Source organism: Lepisosteus platostomus, chromosome 7 (genome assembly GCF_059453375.1).
Source record: "Lepisosteus platostomus isolate fLepPlt1 chromosome 7, fLepPlt1.hap1, whole genome shotgun sequence".
Taxonomy (NCBI): domain Eukaryota; kingdom Metazoa; phylum Chordata; class Actinopteri; order Semionotiformes; family Lepisosteidae; genus Lepisosteus; species Lepisosteus platostomus.
This window is the reverse complement of record NC_142617.1, coordinates 60,190,294-60,214,348: the sequence shown is the minus strand read 5'-3', so window position 1 is coordinate 60,214,348 and position 24,055 is coordinate 60,190,294. Positions and strand designations below refer to the sequence as shown.

The window sequence follows — 24,055 nt, the reverse complement described above, 5'->3', positions numbered from 1 at the left end:
GCGGGTGTTCCACGACCTCGAGCGCCGGCTGGCTGACGTCAGCAGCACGGGGGCCAATCCGCACGGGCCGAGCGCTATAAAAGATCACCTACCCTCTTCATATCAGATGGAAAAGGAAAGAAAGGTCTGATTAAAGGATAGTAAAGAGACACCTTCTCCTGCAGCCGCCCCTGCGCCCTCAGAGCCTCGGACAGCACGGTGCAACAGTCCACTAAACCTGCCCAGGTAATTTCATTTTCCTTCTGCACTTATTAAACTGGAGCCAGAACTGTAACTGTAACTTGATTCATGTGCGCTGGAATAGTGAAACTCCGAAATCCTTGCTATTTCTCTACAGATACAGTACAGTTTATTAGCTACATGCAGACGAAAATGCATATAAATTTAATTATTTTGAAAATCAAAAGACCTCAGAAAATAAGGAAATTTATACCTAGTTAAAAAAGAAGCGTTTTTGCCACACTAATAGGAATGGAGATGAGGTTATCCTTAAATCATATTCAAACTACAAGCAGCTTGCAGTTTGGGTTTGAAAGAAAACCGGGCAATGTCTACACACATTTACAAATAGACCGAATTTTACTCGACAATTAATTTACCTTAAAATTACCACATTCACATATTTAGAAAAGTAAAAGCACAATTAAGAATATCTGTAAATGGTAAACATTACAGTACATAACAATGATCACAACATAAATGAATGCATTAACATGGGCGCGCTTCATTTAATTTAATAATAATACAAGTATGAAAGAGCTTTAAAATAATTTAAGTTGTGCAGTTTCGCTAGCGAATATGTTGGGTTATTAAGCCCAGGAGCGTGTAATTTACAGCAAATTTGACCATAATTTCACAAATCAATACTACCTGGGACTTGCATTCTTTATTGTTCCAACTGTAAATGTGCGAATCTTTATTATAATTGTTTTTTTATAGAAACAAAATACCCCATATTAAACACGTATTTGTTATAGCGAGTCTGTTGATGTTTGCAGCGAAAAGGCGGTTTCACTTACAACTCCTTCAGTTGCAGACAATGTTCTGGCATTAACTCGCACGCGTGGTGATTGATAGACATATGTATAGATAAACTCAATTCACAGACGTTTGTCCAAACCATCGGAAAACCTTTATTATCTGTATACTTGTTAACTGTACGTCTATATGCAGTATCTGGGTCGGACACTGATTTTACTATGGCAAAGAGCTCTGTGTACTGTATATACAGAGACGCTCACTGCTGCGTTTTCTCCGCAAGTCTGAATTGGTGTACCAAGATAACTCCGCGACCCCTTTTCCCCCTAAGACAATGCGACAGGTCTTCCAGTTCAGGAGCTCTGATGGCTAACACGCTGGCGTTGTAATGCTGTGTGTTAGAAGTCCGCAGAAGTTTCCTATGATAGATTCCCTAGGTCTGCATCCGAGCTGTTTCAATGTACCCCGCTAGTGCCACAGGCAGTGAACTGTTATTGAGGCAGAATGAGGCGGTGAAGTTCACCCTTTCACTCAGACTGTTCTAGGGCGGACGGGTGCGAATGAGTGACAGCAGCGCGGGTCCTGAGCAGCGGTGTCTGAGAGATAATGAAAGGGTGTAGGAGCGTGCTGAAGGAGGAGTCCTGCTCGGAGCCAGGGTGCCTTTCTGTCATACTCTTGCAGATCTTGTCTGAATGAAGCATTTGCTTAACAACTACGTGTAAAACTGTTGGTCTAGAGCAGTTTTAAAAGATACGATTTCAAGATGGAAATGTCCCTGGATTATAGTGTCAGTGATCAGTTTTTTAAAAAAAAAAGCCATAGCTGGTCACCTGAGTTCACAATAGAAAACACAATGTACTGTAGTCTCCCCTGAAGCAAACTGAAGGAATACCGTCAGAGAGAACTTCGGTTTAAGGACTGACGGTCTCTTGTATTTCTGAAATTCCTGTTGGTTTTCATCCTTTTCTTTTAAGCACCGGCATTATTTACCTAATTTCTAACAAATCTTACCTGCGGGATTATTTAGCAAGAGCTGGCAAGCTCCCATAAATGTACTGTAGTGCAATAATTGTAAGGTGTTCTCCATTCGTGCTGAAACAAGAATGTGGCTGGAGAGTGACATAGGTAAGTCAGACTTTCACGTAGTTCTGAAGTGAGATAATTAACTACTGCAGCACAGTTTGTTTACACTGGTTTTGAGCTCTGACATAACATCCAGAAATAATTGATGTAAGTCCCATCAGGCAGAAAAAATGTGTGTGTGCATGTGAGGGAATAAGAATCCAGAATTGCACCACAATAAAGAGTCAAACTCCGCTGTTTAGCATAAATCAAAAGCACTTATTTCCTCATGCAGAGATGCCAGTGGCTTTTGCCATTGTATAAGAATTGCATGTATTATTTAATAATTTACTGAAGAGCCTAATAAATCTGCAAGATTTCACACCTTTAGGACTTGGTTAATCCCTTTAGTTTTCAGAGAGAGGAGGTAGACCGCTTCCTTCAGCCATTGCTGCATTCACTGAGGCAGCCTTAACTTCCTGCGCTTGTTTTCTTCTCCTCCACAGATTCTTCAGAAAAGCTCTTTTTCCTCAGAATGGCACTCCTCAGTCTTCCCTTCCTGGGGCCTATCTCTGTGTCGGAGAGCCTGATCGCCATGGTGACGCTCTGCATCGTCTACCTTCTCCTGCGCCTCCTCCGCAAGGACATCCCTGCCGGGCTGCGCCTCCCTCCGGGGCCCAAGCCCCTCCCCATCATCGGCAACGTGCTGGAGCTGGGAGCCAACCCCCACCTGAGCCTCAGCAGGATGAGCCAGCGCTACGGCGATGTCATGCAGATCCAGATCGGCATGCGGCCGGTGGTGGTGCTGAGCAGCTACGAGACGCTGCGCCAGGCCCTCATCAAGCAGGGCGACGACTTCGCCGGGCGGCCCGACCTCTACAGCTTCCGCTTCATCAACGACGGCAAAAGCCTGGCCTTCAGCACCGACCACGCGGGTGTGTGGCGCACCCGTCGCAAGCTGGCCCTGAACGCCCTGCGCTCCTTCTCTGCGCTCGAGGGCACGAGCGCCGACTACTCCTGCGCCCTGGAGGAGCACATCTGCAAGGAGGCCGACTACCTGGTGCGGCGGCTCAGCGTCGTCATGGAGAACTGCGGCAGCTTCGACCCCTTCCGCCACATCGTGGTGTCGGTGGCCAACGTCATCTGCGGCATGTGCTTCGGCCGCCGCTACAGCCACGACCACGAGGAGCTGGTGCGCCTGGTCAACCTGAGCGACGAGTTCGGGCGGGTGGTGGGGAGCGGCAACCCAGCAGACTTCATCCCGCTGCTGCGCTTCCTGCCCAGCCAGGCCATGCGCTCCTTCCTGGACATCAACCGCCGCTTCAACGTCTTCGTGAAGAGGATCGTCGCGGAGCACTACAACTCCTTCGACAAGGTGAGCTGCCCGCCGGCGACACCGGGATGACCTACGGCACAGTAACGCACACCGAGGAGCAGCTGTGAAAGTGTTTGATGTGCTGCGCTGGACATGCCCAAGTAGCGGAATGGCGGCATGAACTTCAGGGTGGGTGGGTAGAAATGAGAAAGGAGCTGCGCTCTGGATTAACGTTATTTCCTGTCTGCTTTAGAACAACATCCGTGACATCACGGACTCTCTGATTGACCACTGCCAGGAGAAGAAACTGGATGAAAACTCCAACATTGACATTTCTGATGAGAAAATCGTTGGCATCGTCAATGATCTTTTTGGAGCAGGTGAGTCGGACAGCTGGGTCCTCTCAGACGCTGGTAGCCAAATTTGGAAACCTGACTGCAAATAATAAAACAAATACTTTATGGCATAAATTTTAGGTTACTTGACCATTTTCAGTGGTTTTCATTATTATAGTAAACTCACATGCACAGGATATTTAACATGCTTCTGGAAAGCAGCATCAAAATTGTCTAATGTCCTGGACTCATGAAAAATGTGTTTGGCATGTCCTTTAAGGTTAAATGGAATCCTGGTTCTTAAAACTATTCTAAAAGTTCAGAGAACATACACATAGTGCAGAATTATAAGTTGTAGCATTTTCATTCTTACTTGAGCCAATCGAGGGCTGATAATATGGTAAATGGTTGTCAGTACAGTTGCGCTCATCAGGCTCTGTCTTCCTCCTCGACCCCAGGGTTTGACACCATTAGCACTGCACTCTCCTGGTCTCTCATGTACTTGGTGGCCTATCCTGGAATTCAGGAAAAGATCCAGAAGGAGCTGGGTAAGTTGAGCCTTTTTTGTTTAATCCAATTCTGCCTCCTTCTGCTCTCGCCTCTGGACTACGTGACTGTGCTGCTCTGGGGCTCCGCACACCCCAGCTGCCCCTCAGCTTGTGCGGTGAACGCCCTGGCTCAGCTGGTTCTGTGGTCTCCCCTGCAGATGAGAACGTGGGCAGGGAGCGCGAAGTCAGGCTGTCGGACAAGGCCACCCTTCCCTACCTGGAGGCCTTCATCCTGGAGATGTTCCGGCACTCCTCCTTCCTGCCCTTCACCATCCCGCACTGGTGAGGACCCCTCCGGGGCCGGGACACAATCCCGGCACCCCTTGATGGGCGAGAGGGAATTCACATCCTAAACTGAAGAATGTCCCAGAAACCTCTTTCTCTTGTTAATTATATAAACTACTAAAGCAGCTGACATATCTAAGATGTTAACAATCTGTAACTGGCCATCCAGCCTCTGAGAGGTCGAAAGCGACTCGCACGCATTATTGTTCAGGAAAGGTGGTTGATTTAATCAAAGTGCTTTTGTATAAATGTAGCAAATTATATTTTAAAAACTGCAAATACATTTCACCCTTAATCTGTTTAACATTGAAAAATATCTTATTGAAACCTATCGCATTAAATAGGCAAACACTCCAATCAGACCAATAACACAATTTTCACAAGTAATCTTAAAACAATGAACTTTAAGAGGTGTTTTGCTTTTGGACAAATAAGAATATAATATATGTATAAGAAGTCTGCTTTATTCCCCTGTTGTGAGTGATCATGACCTCAGTTTACGCCCTGCTTCTCCCTTCCAGCACCACTAAGGACACCGTCCTCAACGGCTTCTACATCGCCAAGGATACCTGTGTCTTTATTAACCAGTGGCAGATCAACCATGACCCGTGAGTGTGGCTTTCTGCAGTGGACCATACCTGAAGGCCTTTGCTATTGGATTTTTAAGATATTTAAGTAGAACAAAAGTAATCTTAATCAGCATTATAAACATTATTTTAAATGAACTGAACAGCTAAATAATATCTGCAAGCACTTCTAGTTGGACTTCCATAATTGACATAAAACAGTTATTTCTATGGTTTTGGCAGAGGTTGTCTAATACAGGTATTCATTCAGCACAGCTTTAAATAAAACCAAACTGTTCAAACTCTGGGACTTAGAACCAGGTACAATTTCACCTGCTGCGACAAGAACAATGTGCAAGATGATTTTTAAGGAAATTTTGTGAAGGCAGTTTCGATTATTTAAAGGTCCAGGTCAAGTGTGTTAATGTAGGCATAAAAATTACTTCTTTAGTAGTCTACAATTTCAAGCCTGGTCTTCAGGACACAGAACATACAGGACAAAAGTAGCACAGAAGTGAAATGCTATGAAAAGCTGGTAGCGCATCACCCTTTAAATCCGTTCAGAAAAGTAAGTTGGCTGCCCTGTTTCAAGTTGAGCCCGTTTTTTCTTCCATTAGGATCGCGTGGAAGGACCCCTCCTCCTTCAGCCCAGAGCGCTTCCTGGACGCTGAGGGCATGACTGTGAACAAGACAGAGGCGGAGAAGGTGATGGTGTTCGGGATGGGCAAGCGGCGCTGCATTGGGGAGTCCATCGGGCGCTCCGAGGTCTTCCTCTTCCTGGCCATCCTCCTGCAGAAGCTCACATTCCACAGCCTCCCCGACCACGAGCTGGACATGACGCCCGAGTACGGCCTCACCATGAAGCACAAGCGCTGCCACCTGCGTGCCAGCCTGAGAGTGCGCGCGGAGTGAGCTCCTTGGCGGCCGTGGAGCCCGCAGTGCACCTCGCCGCGCTGGGAGCGATGGCTGTTCCGTGTCTAGCTGTTCCTGGAGGTTGATAGCGTTGAGCTGCTGACACAGCCTTCTCTTGCTGCTCCGTGACATAGGTGTCAGGAAAGAGGAATGGGCAGATATAGTCTATTTTGTAATGTGTATCTTCTACCCTTCCTCTTAAGCATGCCTCTCCAAATTAAACCTGTCAGCCTAATGGATCTCGGTTTACCTAAAAACCCAATGTGATGCAGTTTTTTAAGAAGATGTTTGCCGACTTCACAGGACTGAGAGCAGCGGTCTGGCTTTCAAACAGGAGCTATGTGTCTTCGACTTGAGACTAGAATGCCAGAAGAAGCCAGTACAAAGTCCACAACAGATTTCTTAAATTGTAAAGGGCTGCTTTTCAAAAGAAAAGCCAAAATGTAATTGCAAGCAACCGTGTGAGAATTAATTCTAACTGAAGCTCCAGTTGACTTGAATCTGAACTTCCAAACCAGTTCTCAAAAGAAAAATAACTTTATAGTTTCAGTACAACAGGAGGTCTGTAAGAATGTGTGAAAGCTGACATCAGAGATGGCTGATCAGTTTGTAGTGACTTACCTCATTCTGTATATGAGTGGTTCCATCAGGTAGAACTGATGGGGAAAAATAGAATTAAAAACAGATGTCTGCCTTCAAAAGTGTATAAAATGGAACCCATCTGTGATTATTACTCTGATATTTAAATGTTGAAACTATGGATTTTTAGCTTTGTAGGACTTGCTGTAAATCTCTTATTTGGTTTTTGCTCCTTTATCAGAAATAACTCATCAAAAGAGTTCTGTGCTGCCTCAGATCAAAAGCATCCAGTTTGTGCGCATTTCTAAAACGGCTTTGCACCAGTTTCAATGTTGTTGTCTTATTCCTCTTGTTATGATAGGTAAGGGGATATTTTCAGTTTTTAATCTGAATTTAGGTCTGAAATCAAAGTTGCAAATGGATTTTCATTGTATTCTTTAGTTGAATAAGTTTTGCTACTTGTATCCAAACAACACAGATTTATGGCACGTGATTTGCTTTTTGCCTTTGCACCGGTTTGTAACCTGTTCTGGTGATGTGGAAGAGCTTTGTTATTCGGTTGTCTGTAATTGTATACAACTCAAAGTTAAGCCCCAGAAACAATGGACACTGTATAGGAAATATACTTTGTGTCTTAGGCGCCTTTCGAACAAATCTTTTTTTTTTAAACTTTTATATGTAGAATGTAGAGTTATTTGTGAAAGATTCAATATTGACCACAAGTGCCACACTAGCCATCCCAGGTTTGCGGTCTCATCTTTTTTGCCATGTTATATGTGGAGTAACATATTGATGCTTTGTCTGCCAGGAGGGGCATTTATCCCAGAATGTGATAGCGTACTTAACCAAACAATACTTACTTATTTAAGGGCTTTTACAGGTCCTGAACAAAATATCAGCTTTTTGTACAGGTAACAAATTGTGGGATGAGGGACTATGAATTATACTGTACCTTATTGACTTAAAAATAGCTTTTATTTTTTTCTGTCTAAAAACATATTCTAGCCATTTGTATTGTTAACAGGTGTATCTGTGAATTGTATTACGCAATCATGAAGGACCTTTTTCCAAGCTGTTGCAGTTACACTGATCTTGTAGAACAAAATATATGCAAGTTATGGTAATTTCTTTTTAAAAGATTTTGGTTTGTGCTTGCTTATATCAAGCTATTTTCTCTCATTCATGTATCAAGCTTTCAGCATGTATAAGAGGAGTTCCTGTTTTTTTTTAAACATTTAATCTCTGTGAGATAATAAATTGGATGGATGGAAATAATAAACCTTTTGAACATGAACCTGGTCTTTTTTATATTTCTTATTTTTATAGACATACAATAATTATATTGTGTAGCACTGATGCTAAATAGGTTAGTTAAATACATTTTGACTCGCATTTTCAGTCTCAAATGTGACAGTCAACATTTTCACATTTAAATATTTAATTTAGCACATATTAACTATATTGCATCTTCCAATATCAGACCCATATGATCTCAACTATATACTCCAATGTTTACAGTTCTTTTTATAGCATGTACAAATATTTACATTCTTCTGATGCAATATTCCTGTCAGTGTCACTGTTTGATTTGTGCATTAAGTTCATCATTCATTTTTTTTTTAACCTCAGGTTCCTTAATGTAATGCGTAGTGTGAGCTGTCTTTTTTTCTTAATTTCTTTATTACTCCATTTCAGCCATATTTCCCTAGCTTTAAATATTTCTTTCTCGGCACCATCCATTTGAATACCTGAATCATATCACTGTGTAAACCTAGAAATCGTGTCTTATAACATTTGTATTTCACGCCAATTAAATTAGATTTTTCAAACTTTAAAACAAAGGGGAACGTGTTTTGTATTCTGAATCTTTCAGCAGAACACTAACCATTTACGGATAATTTGACATGAAGTTGTGTTGGGCTGTGTGTCTTCTCTCTGTCCTTCCGTGTGGTTTCATTTCATATCCTGTTCCATATTCTCAGCCTTCAATGTGACAGATCATCACGGGTTTCTGTCCTCCAACACGTAAAGACGCACCAACATTTCAAAAACTGTTTCTAACCAAATAATTATTTCAATACGAGAAAAAGAAACGTCAGTCTTTCTCATTTGATGCGAGATTTGTTGATCATTTTTATTTTATTCTGCTACAGTAGAGAAAATAGTTCACTAACCGTAAAACAGAATAAATGCATAATATCACAGTTTAAAAGTGTGTAAGTTTTTTCGACTTGTTTCCCGCACGACACTTGAACCAAATTTCTTATTCCATGTAGCCTATGCATTCTATAAAGTATCTTCTTAAACTCATACTGCATACATTTTATAAGAGTATATACCACATTTTTTCTCATCTATATTTGATCCCTTTGATCAACAAATATTATCTTTGTTCGTATGCCTATTTTAGTTGTCAAAAACATGGGAAATGTTTATCTGGAGGGCCCATGAAGTCAGGTGGCTAGCTTTCAGTAGCATCTAGCTACAGACGGCTCACATCCCTGAGAACACAGTCTGTTTGCAGACGCAAAGAACAGATACAGGAATAGTTACTACCGAAATTACAGAATTCATCCCCACGCGAGCAGCCTGTCTCTTTCAGCCAATGACTGGAAAGGACAGGACTCGCAGGAAGTGACGTACACAGTCGCAGAGAGGCCTTCGGGAAGTGACCCGCAGCGGGAGAAGAACTGTGGTGCTTATTAAAGCGGAGCCTTCGGGGTCTGGAAACATACAGAATAGAATTTATATTTCAGTTAAACGCAGATTTGTAGTCAGTTGTTTTTGAGAGGAACAAAAAGCAGGTATTTCGTCTGTTTTTTTTTATTTTAGAACATGGGTTAGAGTTATGGTCTTTTGTGGTTAAAATGGAAAGACGCTGCCATAGGACTCACGAGCTGTGTAGTAGTAGCACACAACGTAAAGTTTTAATGCTGTAGTGAGCCCTGGTTGACTACATTCAGTTTTCAACTATTGACAAATACAACGCAGTTTAGTCAGGAACAGTCCCGTCTGTTCCTTGGTTTATTTACCAGGTCCGTGTTTTAGTCCTGCTCGCTGATGTGAAGGCCCTTCTCTCGGCAACTCCTCTTCATAGTAGTATAAGAAAGTTTAGTTTTTTTAAAATAAAAGGTTTAAATATCTCCAGACAAAACACTTGCGTGATGCTGAAGCAGTACGTTACGTAATGCTAATGTACATCAATACAACTGTGTTGTAAACTTTTGTAGTCCTAATATGCAGTATAAGAATATGATGGTTTGTTGGACTCAGGGGTGCATGTGGTAAACTGATGGTTATATGGTCTTGCAGTACAATAGTGGATACAGCAATCTTCTGTTGTCTTGTACACTCGGAGGCTGTTATTGCTGTAACCCTTTGCAAGGGAGTTTAGAGGATTCTTTCGAACGTGGGTAAGCAGTCAAGAATCAACCCAGTTCTGGATGCAATCTCTTCACCACCAACATAAAACTCGAATGCAGTGGATAAGATTTTGCATTTTTTCCCTTTAGATAAAGAAAATAATGTTTGGTGCATTTAGTTGCAAAACAAAAGTAATGATTGTTTTGTTTAGCACTTCACAGTTTTTTTTTTTAATTTTTCACCTGTTAAATTCAATAGAGATCATTCTGATTTACATTGACCATGCAGAAACCTGTTTATACAGCAGGGGATTTACTGGGGCAGTGCGAGGGACGTGGAAGGGTTGCAGGTGCGAAGGCAGAGCTTCACCTGAGAAACCAAGACTGGTCTGGAGTCCAGAGCCTTAGCCGCAACCCCAGGCACCTGCCTCTGTGTTGTTTGAAGTAATTGTTGGTGATTTTGATTTTATTTAAATTGTGAGGTGTATGAAGTGCAGGGAGAATTCAGAGTGAAGTTTAAGCATGGTATACAGTGTAATATGATTAAATCCAAAAAAATGTTCTGGGGGCGGAATGTGTGTTTGGACCTTTATAACACCCAGGGAACTCTGAGTGAAACTTTGCATTGCATTTGTTACCTGCTCTCAGTATTCTGTCATCAGGCTGCTTCATTAACCTCCCACAGGTAAGAGAAAATAAGATGCTGCACCAAGAAAATTAGAGATCCAGGGGAACGTGCTTGATAGAGCAACTCTGCTGACAAGACACTTATGAAACTTTCAGGTTGCCTACGATATGATAGGCAACTATATATATTCTGTATTGTAAATACTGTGACAAATTAAGTTCCCATCTTTAAGACCATTTGTTTAACAGGAATACTGTTTTGGGTTCAGTTCTGTAGTGCACGATGCACAGAAGCTCCGACAGTTGGATGAAAAGCCACTTGTTGTGTTGCAGGCCAGGATGGCGGCGGACTGGCTGGGGAGCCTGGTGTCCATTAACTGTGGGGAGACGCTGGGGATGTACCAGGGAGAGGTGTCTGCTGTGGACCAGGCCAGCCAGACCATCTCCCTCAGACAGCCCTTTCACAATGGGATCAAGTGCCCGGTGCCTGAAGTCACTTTTAGGTGAGGTTCCAGGAGGCATTGTCTCAGACTACTTTTCACTCAGGTTTCAATCAAAAGGAGCTTACACAATATTTAACTTCAGTGTTAGTCTCTTTCTCACTTGTACGTTTCCATTATGATCTTCTGCCATTATGTAAACTTAAGAGCAAACAATGTTTCCAAAAATCCTTGACGAATTTCCTTATTTTGTTAAATTCTTACATTCATTTCATTGACATTTTTTAACAACATTGGATTATTTTCTGAACCTAAATATGAATTTTGGATTATTTCTGTTTGAAAAAGCGGGATAATTTTAATCTGAATTATCTGTATTTTAGATAGATACTTTATTGATCCCGTGAGGGAAATTGCAGTGCAACAGCAGCTTAACACAGACAACACAGACACAGTGTAACGAATGATACAATAATAATAATACAATACAATCAGTACAGTGAGAAGCGCACTAAGAAGAGTTACTCACAGTCCAGAACACACACAGAACAGTACACAAAAAAGTCGTATTGCACAATATGACTATAAATATAAATGTATTGCTCAGGTCCCTGGCATATATTGCACAAAAACGGTTTTAAACGGGAAAAGAAAAAGAACAGATGTATCAGTTTACTGTTCAGTCCAGAAACAGGTCACTGTCAATGTAGCCTCTGCCCAGACGCAAGGTGGATGCGTTGTACAGTCTTATGGCAGAAGGCAAGAATGACCTCCTGTAGCACTCCCTGTCGCACCGTGGATGGATCAGTCTATTGCTGAACGTGCTCTTCATTTCTACAAGCATGTCATGGAGGGGATGGGAGACGTTGTCCATGATGGCCTCTAGTTTGGACACCATTCTCCTCTCAGTCACTACCTCCAGGGGGTCCAGGCCAGACCCAATGACAGAGCTTGCTCTCCTGATGAGCTTGTTCAGCCTTTTAGAATCCACTGCTCTAATCCCAGAGCCCCAGCATACCACCATGTAGAAAATGACGCTCGCCACCACCGACTGATAGAACAGATGTAGCATTTTACTACACACATTGAAGGACCTGAGCCTCCTCAAGAAGTAAAGTAGGCTCTGACCCTTCTTAGACCACTCCCATGGATGTAGACAGGAGTAGGTTGGACCCTCTTCCTCCTGAAGTCTATCACCAACTCCTTAGTCTTTGCTACATTCAGTTGCAGGTGGTTCTCCCCACACCACTCCACAAAGCTGCTGACCAGTCCTCTGTACTCTTCCTCCTGCCCACCCTTGATACATCCCACAATTGCAGAGTCATCTGAGAACTTCTGCAGGTGGCATGACTTTGAGCTGTCTTGTCTTGAGGGTCTTTATAAGTGATGCACTTTTTATTTTCATCCCAAAGGATCCCAAAGTTCTTTATGCTTTGAGGTGGTGTACCCCGGATTGATACACAGGAATTTAGACAGAAAAGTGAGAAATTGCTCCACAAAGTCCATGAAAGGGGACCTTTAGCTGTGGCAGTTATTGAACTATAATTATAGTGGTTATAATTACTGGACAGCACAGTGGTGCAGTGGTTTGCATTGCTGCCTTTAAGAGAGAGAGAGAGAGATCACTTTATTGGCCATATACAATTTCTTGCATTAGGAATTTCTTTTCACAGACCCCAGCTTGCTCTGCATGAGACACACGGACAAGGAGAGAAGCTGGGGGTCAGAGAACAGGGTCAGCCATTGTACAGCACCCCTGGAGCAGTTGGGGTTAAGGGCCTTGCTCAGGGGCCCAACGGAGTAGGATTCCTCTGCCGGCTGCGGGCTACCGGCAACCTTCCAGCCACAGACACAAATCCTCATCCACAGAGCCACCACACCGCCTAGTTGTGCCAGTGCCCTGGGTTCAATTCCAGACCTGGAGTGCTGTCTGAATGTTTTTTTTTTTGTTGTTTTTTTTATGTTCTTTTTATGCTCATGTGGGTTTCCTTCCACAGTGCAGAAACATACAGGTAGGATAATTGGCTTCTGGGAAAATTGTCCCGGGTGTGAGTGTGTCAGTGTACGCCCTGTGATGGACGGGTGTACTGTCTGGGGTATTCCCACCGTGCCCGTTGCTTGCTGGGATTGGCTCTGGCTCTCCAATGACCCTGAATTGGAAGAAGCTGTCAGGAAGTGGGTGGATGGTTGGAATCACTTCTTACCTTTTGTTTCTTACAGATTCAATGTGGTCTGTGTTCTAGAGCTTCATTCTCAGTCTAGACCTGGTCTGAAAATAAGCCTTTGAATTGCAGCAGATGTAATTTTATGTAATATTTCTTAATTTTAATCTATATCAATAAAGAGTTCAAAGTTGATTTTGAACATTGACACCAGCGTCTCCCTAAATGATCGTTCTGGGTGATGCTACTGCATATGACATCAAAACCCATATCATACTATCACTTTATTCTGTTTTACAATCCAGCTGTTATGGGATTTTTATTTCCAATAAATTAAACAATTAGCCTAGTGAGATTTCAGCTGCAGTAATTAAGCTATGTTCCTCAAATGGAGTTTCTGAAGCTTGAGATACTCTGTGTAGAATTATGCTAAAATGTGGCATAAATGCTGGGCTTTTCTGCAGAACACTTAATTTCTGGCCTCAATAAAATAATGTGTTCATGAGTGAGTGCCACGGTGGCACGCCCAGTGCAGTTGCCTGATGGGTGTTCTCGGCTTCCTTTCAGTGCTATGGACATCAAGGAGCTGAAGATCCTGGAGATCCCTGGCAGCAACGCAGGGGGCCAGCCAGACTCTAGTTCCTCAGGCCACAGTGGCCGGAGTGCCAGGGCAGCAGGGGTGCCCAGCAGTGCACCGATGGCTGTGCCTCGCAAAGGTGAGCTGAGAACACAGGAGGGGTTCAACTCGCCTCAGCAGTGTTCAAAAAGCTACGGGGAGCGCCACCTCGATGCCAGCCAGGCCAAAGGCTTTCGCCGGCGGCACAACTCTTGTAAGTACGGCTCCTCTGGAGGGTGACATGGCAGGGACCCAGCGAGAGCGGAGTGCTTCTCTCTGTGACGCCTGAATAGTTTGACAGAACATGTCTGTGCACCAGGCTGTAGATGCTCTCTTCTGTCCCATTCTGTCCCATTTGTCTTGGAGAGGCATGTGCATGTGTCTGATCAATAGTCTCTGAGCCCTAGGTGCCACGTCATCCCAGCTCATCCCACATGATAAATCTCTCAGGTCTTGCAAGTAGGAAGGTGATTGCATAACTGTCACATTCTCATCTCGCATGGAAGCTGTTTCTATATAAGCTGAGTGAGGATGTGTTGTCTTGCAACATTTAGCAATTAATTGATCTGCGTATCTTGCCGAAAATGAAAACCTTCCTATTCAATGCAGATGTCAGCTCTGTGTTAAATGGATTTGTTCTATAACCTTGGTGTAACAGACAGACTTCTGGTACCAAATTGATTAAATCTATTTTTTTTTATCTGAAGAATGCATGGTGTTCATGCACACTATTTAAAACATCTGGTAAGAACATCAGGTTACAAACAAGTGGAAGCCATTTTGTTGCTTATTTCACAATCGGCTAATAATTCAAGGATCTGAGCTTCTGTCTCTTGAAAGAAGCCAGGTTATCTGCTTCTGCAGAATTGCTGGGCAGCTAGTTCCAGGCTCTCTCAACCTTTGTAAGTAAAGAGTAAAGAAGTGCCCCCTGTTCTGTTAAATACACTTCCACATAATTTCCGTTTGTGTCTTCTGATCTGTCTTTAGTAGTTCACTCTGAAGATGTCTGCTGGGTTGATTTCGTCAATGATTTTGAGGATTTTAAAAATTTGTATTTTTTCCCTTATAATCTTTGTTTAGGATTAAAACGTTCCTTAATTCTGTTGTTATATAGGACATTCTCTGTAGCCCCAGAATGAATATGATTTTGTTTGGACTGATTCCAGGGCAGAAGTATCTTTTTAATGTAGTGATCAAATTTTGTGAACAATATTCTAACTGAGAACCTTACTAGTGTTTTATTCAGTTAAATCATTACATTTCTAGATTTACAGTATTTTGCTGCAGTCTACAGCTTAATGTTTGCTTTTTCACTGCTTCCCTAATTGTTTAGAAGATACAGTATGACACCATACACTTTAATAATCCTCAAGGGGCTAAAGTTGCCAAAATAGCTCATAGACAAATGGTGAAAGATCATAAAAGCACTACAGAGATGCCTTAGGTATTGTAAATGTGTGGAAAATACATGCTTAAGTCTGTTTATATAAGTAGTTTTAGTTTTGCTACCAGCGTGCCAAGCCCTGCACCTCTAAAGAAATCAAGCGTGACGCACTATAGCCCAGTACTGGCTGGGAGCTGAACCCTGGTCAATTGCTTGAAGGCAACAGTTCTAACCACTGTTCCACTGACACACAGATGTTATGGTCTACTTAGAAAAATCTTAAGTACTGGTGTTTGTCATGATTATTTGTGCATACATGCTTTATACTGCTCCAGTAACACTGCTCTTTGAGAATAAGGCAAGAAGAAACTGTTTCACTATTTTTAATTACAAATTTCCCATGGTATCTGATGCATGTGGAAAACCTGGTGTCACTCCTCAAAGATGCCACAGTGTTAATAAAAAGGCAGATCTCTCCTGTATTGCCTGTTACAAAAGCAGGGTTTTTAACAAGGCTGCAGTAGTGAAGGAATGAATACAGCTGAGGCCCTGACTCTTCCTTGGTTTGTGTGCTGTCTGGGCTGTCCTGACTGGGATGACCATGGCAGGCTCTGAGGTCATGCTGGGTGCTCTGACCATATGTTCTTTTTCGCTGGCGTTATCGTAATTGCATTTCTTTGCCGACCCCAGGAATGGCTTGGATTAGAAGGTTTGATTTATCCAATTCCCATAGCGTGCTAAAGAACAGGCCTGAGCTCCTTTCCACAATACTTGTGTGACAAAAATCAATAAACAATGCCTCACCCCTGCCCCGCACTGATCTGCCGGTGAGGAGGGGGAGGTTATGCAAGCAGGGCCTACGTGCCCCCGGCCCCTCTCAGCCCCCACTCCCTCTAGCACGCCACTGGCAGCCGGCCCACAGAGGAAACCCCCACAGGAAGTCACGTTGTCCCAGTACTCTAATTACAAGGAAATAAATCCTGGAAGCACTGTTTACATTTTGGCTTTTTTCAGCTCGTGGGCCGTGTGCCAGATGACAAGTTGTTGGGCTGCCTTTGGTTTAACAGCTCCAGTGCACGGGCATGGATGGCCAATTCACACGCAATCGAATACTTTACACCAGGAAGCTGTGATGGGCCAAGGGACTGAGGGTCGCTGAGCTGATTGTTTGGACTGAGCTCTATGGGGAAAGCAGTACAATTTTGACATTGAGTGGAATGCAGCAGTGGAGAAATAATCTCATCTGGGTTTGTATTGGTGTTGAAATAAAAACAAAATAACCACTTTCCTTTGTGATAAAGCCTGAAGCTTTCCTGTGATGGGGATGGTGATCCATTCTGATCTCTTCTGCTCAGAAAGCTGCTTCTCCTTTTTGCAAGTCATTCTTACACCTTTCTACTTTGCTTTGGCTTTCCACACAGCAGTTCATCATTTTGGTTTCCTTTGCTTGCTAATGCTACAAACTGGCGCCAGTGTTCAATCATGATGTATTTTCTTTAACCCAGTAACAACCAGCGTTTTTCAGAGTGCTGCAGGGGTTTCTCTTTACGCCTGTAATGAGGTTCTCTCGGCTGTTGTTGTGTTCTTGTGTGTGTGTCCAGGATAGGCTTCTGATTGATCCTTACAAGGAATGAGTAAGTTTCTTGATTAGGGATCAGTTATCCTAATAAGTGACCCTGATAATATTTTAAAAGACCCTAATAAGGGGATGGAGATAGTCTTCAGTTGTCTGGTTACTAAGGGTTGCTGTCACTATTATTTTTAATAATGACTACAACCCTTAGCAGCCAGGCAGCTGAAGATCTGTGGGATGTTTTACTACAGTGACTGCGGCTAGTCAGCTCCATGTTGCAAAGTATACTATTCCCTTTTCCTAGTTCTGACAGTGTGCAACATGTTCAGCACTTGCCAGCTGTTTCTTAGGTCTGTGCTTTGCTTTCAGTTCTGATAATGTGAACACATGTTCAGACAAGTGTCCAGTCAGACATGATTCCAGAGCCTCTTCCAAAGTTTTCACACAACAGTCCAATTTCAAGCTAGTATTGTCTTCATGTTTTCCTCTTTTTGGTGCATTCCAGATGTGCTCACCCAGGGTGTATTACACTGGAGTGATAATGCTGTTCAGAGCTCCCTCTGTTGGTCAGCAGTGATAAAGTTCAGGAACTTGATTTCTTCTAGGAAAAACGTGCTTATCTCTTACCTGACATTGTTCTGCAAATATCCTTTTCTTTTCTATTTGAATTTGAAGTATAGCAACACACCTTATTGTCAGAATTGCTATTTTAGTGTTTGCATTTTGATTTCTGAGAGGTTTATTTTCTTCCATTATGATGCAATACAGAAGTAAAAAGCCTCTAGAAAATACTTCCATAGCATAAATACTGTCAAAGCCTTCATTAGATTAGCTTGCCATATTAAGGAAGAGATTCATGTGTATAACCTTTAATAGTGGCCATCAAGCTAAATATAAATATTATACAGAGCCTGTAAATCGTTTAATGAAGAGGCTGGCTAAGAGTCTTCAATTGCTTTGGCAAGTGAGTTTCACTTTCACTGCACATTAGAAGGTGCTGCCACCCGTTGTGTGGAGCCTGGTGTTCGACTGGGTAGTCCTGACTCAGCCCAGCTCAGATCAAGAACTGGAATATACTCATGCAGTGATCTTGGGCAGTTGACATTCCTATATGTGAGCAGGAAAGCCTTAAAGTCCACACAAAATTTCCCTGAGTGCCAGTGCCGTTTACAGAGAACGGGATTCAAGATGTACTGAAGCATTAGAGAATATGCCAGCTCGTAAGCCTACAGTACTTTAATCTTGATGAAATGGAGGCATGCACAGTATCTGTATTTCAGCATCATATAAAGCTCAGTTAAAACCTTTGCAGTGATACACAGGTGGAAGACATTCCTTAAATGCACTTCAGATAATAAAACAGTCAAAAGTATTACTAAGGTTTCTAATTTCCATCACAGGTTTGGCTTTAGCACTATCTGCAAAAACATGGAGGTCACCAACTTTGCAAAACCAATTTTACGAGTGTAGGCTTGTCACAGTTAAGCATAAGGATGTTGTGCTATATACATATCTTAATGCTACATGGGCACCTCCATAGTGCAGAAACGGCAAATGTTGCATATGACTAAACCTAACAACCTAAATCTGTCTTCAGCTTAGCAGTGATACCCAAGGCCACGATGGTGACTGATGTGACGAAGAGACAACATAAAGAGGTCCCAGAAAAGATATTCTTGAACAACATCAGAATTAAAGTATTCAGTGTTTACAAGTTGATTCTATCAGGGTTTATTGATTCCAAATGACCAGAAGGAGCAGAATAATGAAGGGAAGTAACCTGCATTTTACATGTGCTCCAATATGATGTTGTGATTCATGGTATCAAATATGGCACCTAAAGCCATAAGAAGAACATAGAGCCAGAGGCCATCAGCTGATTGTTACCCTGAGAGGAGCTGTTTCAGTTGCTGTCTAAACCCAGATTGAGGAGGTTAGAGAAGCTCATTAAATGCAAGATGAGTCTGGAATTGAGCTGCTACTGCCCATTCCAGGATACCTGCTAGAAAAGACAAATTAGAAATAGGATGGTAGTTGTAAAGTCATTTGGCGTCATGGCCAGTTTTTTTTCTAACTGAATAATTTAAAATATTGGATTGACCGAATGATACAAACACTTGGATTTGTAGGATGTTTTTATACTAAGATAGCGATCGCAAAGTTAGTCTGTTTCCCCATGTGTTCCTGGTGCGTGTGCTGTGGCGGAGGCATGTTCCTGTGAGGCGGCGCAGAGAGAGTATTGATCTCTGTTCCTTCACGAGGAGAGTCCGCTCGTAGCAGCAGGTGAATTCTGAGGCTGTTTGCGGGGGGTGGGGGTGGGGTTGTGCGATTTCAAGTTCCCTTCTTCTCCTCGCGCACGACGAGGACCTGGCAGAGGCGGGCCGGGGGCTGTGCCAGGCCATCGGCGTGGGGCACGTGCCACGGCAGGCGGTGTGGACAGGATGTTCGTGCGGCGCTGTCCGTAGCGTGAGAGAGGGATCGCTGCGATGGCACTCGGGTCTCGCGTGTGAGCACGTCTCGCTCTTCCAGCCCTAGCGTGAGAGCGCTGCACCTGGGAGTCGAACACCAGGTTTTTCCAGTTTTCTTGTTCTCAGTTTGTTTTCTTTTTGCTCTTTGATGGCAGGGAGCTGCTCTACTCCATCAGGCTTTATTTAAAAGGTCTGTCATGTCTACGTTATTCACGCTAATAAAAGAACAGAGGAAAATCGATCGGCTACCGTTTTCTCCATCTTCATATTAACAGTGCCCGAGATGAGTTGTTTACAACAATAGGTTGTTTCCTAATATTTTTGCTTTTGTAATTAACCAATCAGTTCCCACCACAGTCAAGTAATGTTATGTGGCAAAGACCAAAGACGGCGCTGAAGATGTCAGGCTGTCCAAGACCAGCTGAATCAGTGCCCCGACAGAAGAGCACGTACAATCAGGAGTGTTAACTCTGTCGCTTGCTTCAATGCTGTTAAGACCAATCTAACAGGAAATGCAGCTCCCCATTTCAAAGGTACTTAAAAAGCAGGTCAGAGTGTTTAGTTTACAAACTAACGTGACAAATCTCTCACTGTCTTACTTTCCAAGCCAGCATTATACTATGTTTTATATAATGCTGGTGCTTTTGTGATTGTCACAAGTGGTTTTTCAAGCCATATTTTTTGCCATTTCTGAAGCTGTTTGGCTATATTACTGTATCAGCAGACCCCAGGCATTCAGTGTAATAAGGTGCAGTTGTAATACAATACTGTAAAGTAGTAATACATTAGTGTTTCTCTAGTTTTGTTTGGGTAAGTAGTTAATCTTAAATATAATACTGACTATGTATATGATTTATATGATAAAAGGCCATCAAAATAAATGGTTGCAGATACCCATTGAATGTTTTGTGCCTTTACTACAATGGAGTCCTTTGTCCTTTGTTCCTACTATAATATTTCCTTTACAATGATATGAGGTTTATGGGCTCGAGATGCAATCATGGGCAAACATTTTCCTGTTCTTCTGTATTGTAGCGTGTTTTTTTGTTGGAAAGAGCTTCTCTTGTTTAATGTCTTTATTTGGCCAGTTGTTTTATTTTTGTTACTTTCAGTACAGGTGCATCTCATCATCTTGTCTGTGTCTCAGGGTCGTCAAGCAGCCGGGGGCAGAGTCAGGCCACGCCGAAGAAGAATGGGATGAAGAATGGCGGTCCGCTGAAAAACAAGGATGACGAGTGTTTCGGGGATGGCATGGAGGACAGCCTGGACACGGACTTTGACTTCGAGGGCAACCTGGCGCTCTTTGACAAGGCTGCTGTCTTCTCCCAGATCGAGACCTCCGAGCGCCGCAATGGGGCACGTTCTCGTGGCACCCCCAATGAGCGCACACCCTCGCGCTACCGGCACGACGAGAACATCCTGGAGGCAGAGCCTATCGTCTACCGGCAGATCACCGTGCCTCAGCATGGCGGCAAAGAGTACTGCACTGGTAAGAGCTTTTGTCCCCTCTCGCCTCAGCCAGAATGCAGTTTCGGCATGCAGTAATCCTATTTCCTTTGGTTTTATGTGCATGTATATAGTTATTTCCATTCGTTCAGCTCGATCTTTCTGCTGTTGTGCTCTAGGACTTTTAAATTGCCAAGAATCCGAACGAGTTAAACGTTTTAGCCAAACACTACATCTCTCTGTGTATTCTCAAGCCTCTGTTATATGCATATTCCCCTGCTCCGTGATGCACTTGGAAGTATAACAACATGGATAGGTTTGTATACGTCTCTATGCCTCTTGCACAGGGGAGTTGTGTAACTCTATCTGTTCTACATGGCCAAGTTCACGTTGATGGGGGACAGTTGGACTGCGTGTTGGACTCCTTCATGTCACACTCATATTCACACTCTTCTAGTCAGGCTTCATACTTTTTCATTCATTTATTGATCAAAATGATGGAACGTTAAATGTCTGTTGGGAAAACGTATGTGGATTAGTCAGGAGTGTCAATCAATGGGATGACAATCAGGTGTGAGTTTGGGTGCCCCTGCCCTATTTAAAAAAAACATAAACCTGAGTCTTCACCACACAGGTTTGTGAACGCATGCCATGCCTGTGTTTTTGAGAAAAGTTTATTTTTTTCTTTTGAATAGTTTTCGTCACTGAAAGGTTAGATTTCTCTCATATTTTCAGTGTAAGATCAAGCTGATAAACAACAAAGACATTTTTTCATAGCCTTTTTTGCTCATCTTTACCAGGGTTGCCAATAATTCTGGAGGGCACTGTAGGTAGGGGGGCAACATTTTCCATTCCTTCAGAGCTCACACTATAGACAGAAAGTTTGGGAGGCAAGGTAAAGAATGGCTTTTATGATGATCACTCTGTCATATCCACAAGTTACTGCATACTGACATTAGTGGTACAAAAATGTTTCAGAGAGCATTTTGACCAAACAGTCCTATGTTAGGTCTCATGCCAGTGTAACCAACTTTTGGCCAAATGATCTGGGTTAGTTTTCCAATTGAAGCAGTGGGGGGTGATTAGTATCTGTGTGTGTGACATCCTTGCGATCAGAGTGATACTGTATATGGTGAAAAATGCTCCATAGGGTTTTATGAACTGACTGAAAAGTGCATTGATGTGTTTGGTTAAAAGCACATCTTTTCCCTCTGTATAAGATTTGTAAACAGAAGGAGGAAAAGCAGCAGCAGCAGCAGTGGTATGTTTTGCCATCATTATATCAAACGTGTTGTACAGAAGAACACATTGTGGTGTTGTCTATTCCTTATGTGGCTCGTAGAATGTTGTCACTTTAATTTTTGGACAGTTATGTATTTTTTTGTAAATGTTGTAGGCTTTGTAAAAGGGTATTAAAATATATTAGTGATAAAAAGAGAGATTGCAGAAACAAGCTTGTTTCTTGACAACTTTTAGGTATTTCAGTATTTAGACTTGTTTTATGCATACTTGCATTGGCCCTTACCAATCATGGCCTCCTAATAATCCCCATCTATGATCTGGGTTCATCACTCTGATCTCCTCCCCACTGATAGCTGATGAGTGGGGAGCGTTCTGATACGACTGTGGCTGCCATCGCATCATCCAGGTGGGGCTGCACACTGGTGGTGGTGGAGGGGAGTCCCCATTACCTGTAAAGCGCTTTGAGTGGAGTGTCCGGAAAAGCGCTATATAAGTGTAAGCAATTATTAATGATTATTATTACTGGGGCGGTGAGAACTCAAAGTTTTTGACCATCAAGAGAAACTAGAAAGCCGCCTTGGGAGGCAGTGCTTGGAATCATTATGAATGGAGCTATTGAGTCATTCATTTACCCGAGCTGTCTTTGCATTGTGGTAACATAAACTATGAAGGGGGGTGGAAGTATTGTTTTTCATATTTTTACCACTTTACTTGAGCTGGTGTAACATGGTAACAAGACATCCCTTCCTTGTGTGGTGTAATTGGATCCTTTGGCAATATTCTACAGGACAGCCAAACCAACACCCCCTGATGAAAGAGGCTGGTGCTGTGTTTGTTATTGTTTCAGCGTGGAGGTGAATCAGCCTGTGAGAGCAGTGTATACAGAGCTTACAGCATGAGCCTGCCAAAACACTCCAGTCTGTTTCAGGGCTGACAGGAGGAAGTGTTTGTACTATTTCATGCTTTTAAAGCAAGAGCACTCTATTAGGTGACTGTACTGTGTATTTTATTATTATTATTATTATTATTATTATTATTATTATTATTATTATTATTATTATGTAGTGTATCTAAGTGCATGGCAGATTTTCTCATGTTGTGAGGTTTCTTTTATCTAAACAGTAAGAACTTGAATTAGAAAAATATTCCTCATGATATTGCTTTGAGACCACCTCATTCTACAGGTCGAGAGCAGGTAATGTACTGTAGGAAACCAGTAAGACTGCCTGCTGCGAAGTCCAGGCTCCTGGGAATTAAGCAGAAAAGCTTTGTTTCTAGGTTTTAGCCCCACATCTTTATATGCAAATATCCACAAAATATAAGAAGCCAGCAGTACTGGGCTCTTGTGCTGTGCAGTGGAGTCTCGTTCGTTTCCAAGGAAAATGCAAGCAAGCCAGAGTGGTGGGAAAGCCAGTCCGTCCCCCTGCTTCCAGGCGAAGTTCTCATTGAGGAAGCTGAGCTTTGTGGGGGTGAATAGAGGCCTTCATTCATGGGCTTTCTTAATTCTGCTCTTCCCAACCCCAGGAACTAAACTGCCAAACCTGTTATTAAAAGCTCATCTGTGACAGAACTATTTACATAAACCTCTTTTTGAAAACTGGAAGAACCAGAGATTGCTAACCCAGATTCTGGATTACTGTAAACAATTAAATCAGCAACTTGATTCATAAAAAGGAGCAGTGCAGGAAGGAAGTGGAGTCTGCCGGAGTATGTTGTAGAGCAAGTGTGTGTTTGCTGGTTAGAGCTAGACTTTGTAGGTTGTAGTGTATATGTACTCCTTTCAGATGCTTTTCTGCTTTACTGCTTTCATGCTTTTTTTTTAATTAAGACAAATTATGTATCACAGTGATTTTTGTATTTTTATAAATGTATAATATATTAAAATATTATTTACTTGTTTCTCAATCTTCTGAGGTATTGAGAAATAAACTGTAATGGTCGTGGTATCACATTTAGTTCTGACCACAAGACTGGGCTGCCACACGTCTTCCAGCACCAGCCTTCATGCTGTTTCAGGCCTTAGCAAAGTGACTCAATGATGAAACTTTCATCTGTAGGCCCAGGGAACTAACCCTGCTGCCTTTCAGGATTCACCATTGAACCACAATTCTGACAACCTGGTTACCCAGATGTTCCTTTTCTCTCCGGTCACTCC

At 42.7% G+C, this 24,055-nt stretch overlaps 2 protein-coding genes across 4 annotated transcripts in view; both read left to right on the top strand.

Annotated features, from left to right (window-relative positions):
* The first annotated feature begins 69 nt into the window (after positions 1–69).
* Positions 70–7,874, top strand: cyp1a (cytochrome P450, family 1, subfamily A). Its single transcript, XM_088641503.1, has 7 exons — positions 70–225; positions 2,547–3,415; positions 3,609–3,735; positions 4,149–4,238; positions 4,397–4,520; positions 5,045–5,131; positions 5,707–7,874. Exons 2-7 carry the CDS (start codon positions 2,576–2,578, stop codon positions 5,999–6,001), a joined length of 1,563 nt encoding a protein of 520 aa, XP_088497629.1. The 5' UTR covers positions 70–225; positions 2,547–2,575; the 3' UTR covers positions 6,002–7,874.
* A 1,352-nt stretch (positions 7,875–9,226) lies between these two features.
* Positions 9,227–24,055, top strand: part of edc3 (enhancer of mRNA decapping 3 homolog (S. cerevisiae)) — a 33,621-nt gene continuing 18,792 nt past the window's right edge. The window contains exons 1-4 of one of the 3 annotated variants that reach the window (XM_088641496.1): positions 9,227–9,384; positions 10,903–11,072; positions 13,739–13,887; positions 20,360–20,701. In XM_088641496.1, coding sequence (XP_088497622.1) covers positions 10,909–11,072; positions 13,739–13,887; positions 20,360–20,701 — 655 coding nt within the window. In that variant the 5' untranslated portion in view covers positions 9,227–9,384; positions 10,903–10,908. Of the gene's footprint in view, positions 9,385–10,238; positions 10,628–10,902; positions 11,073–13,738; positions 14,002–20,359; positions 20,702–24,055 lie in introns of those variants that run through there. The other 2 variants (XM_088641494.1, XM_088641495.1) reach the window with 2 other exon arrangements.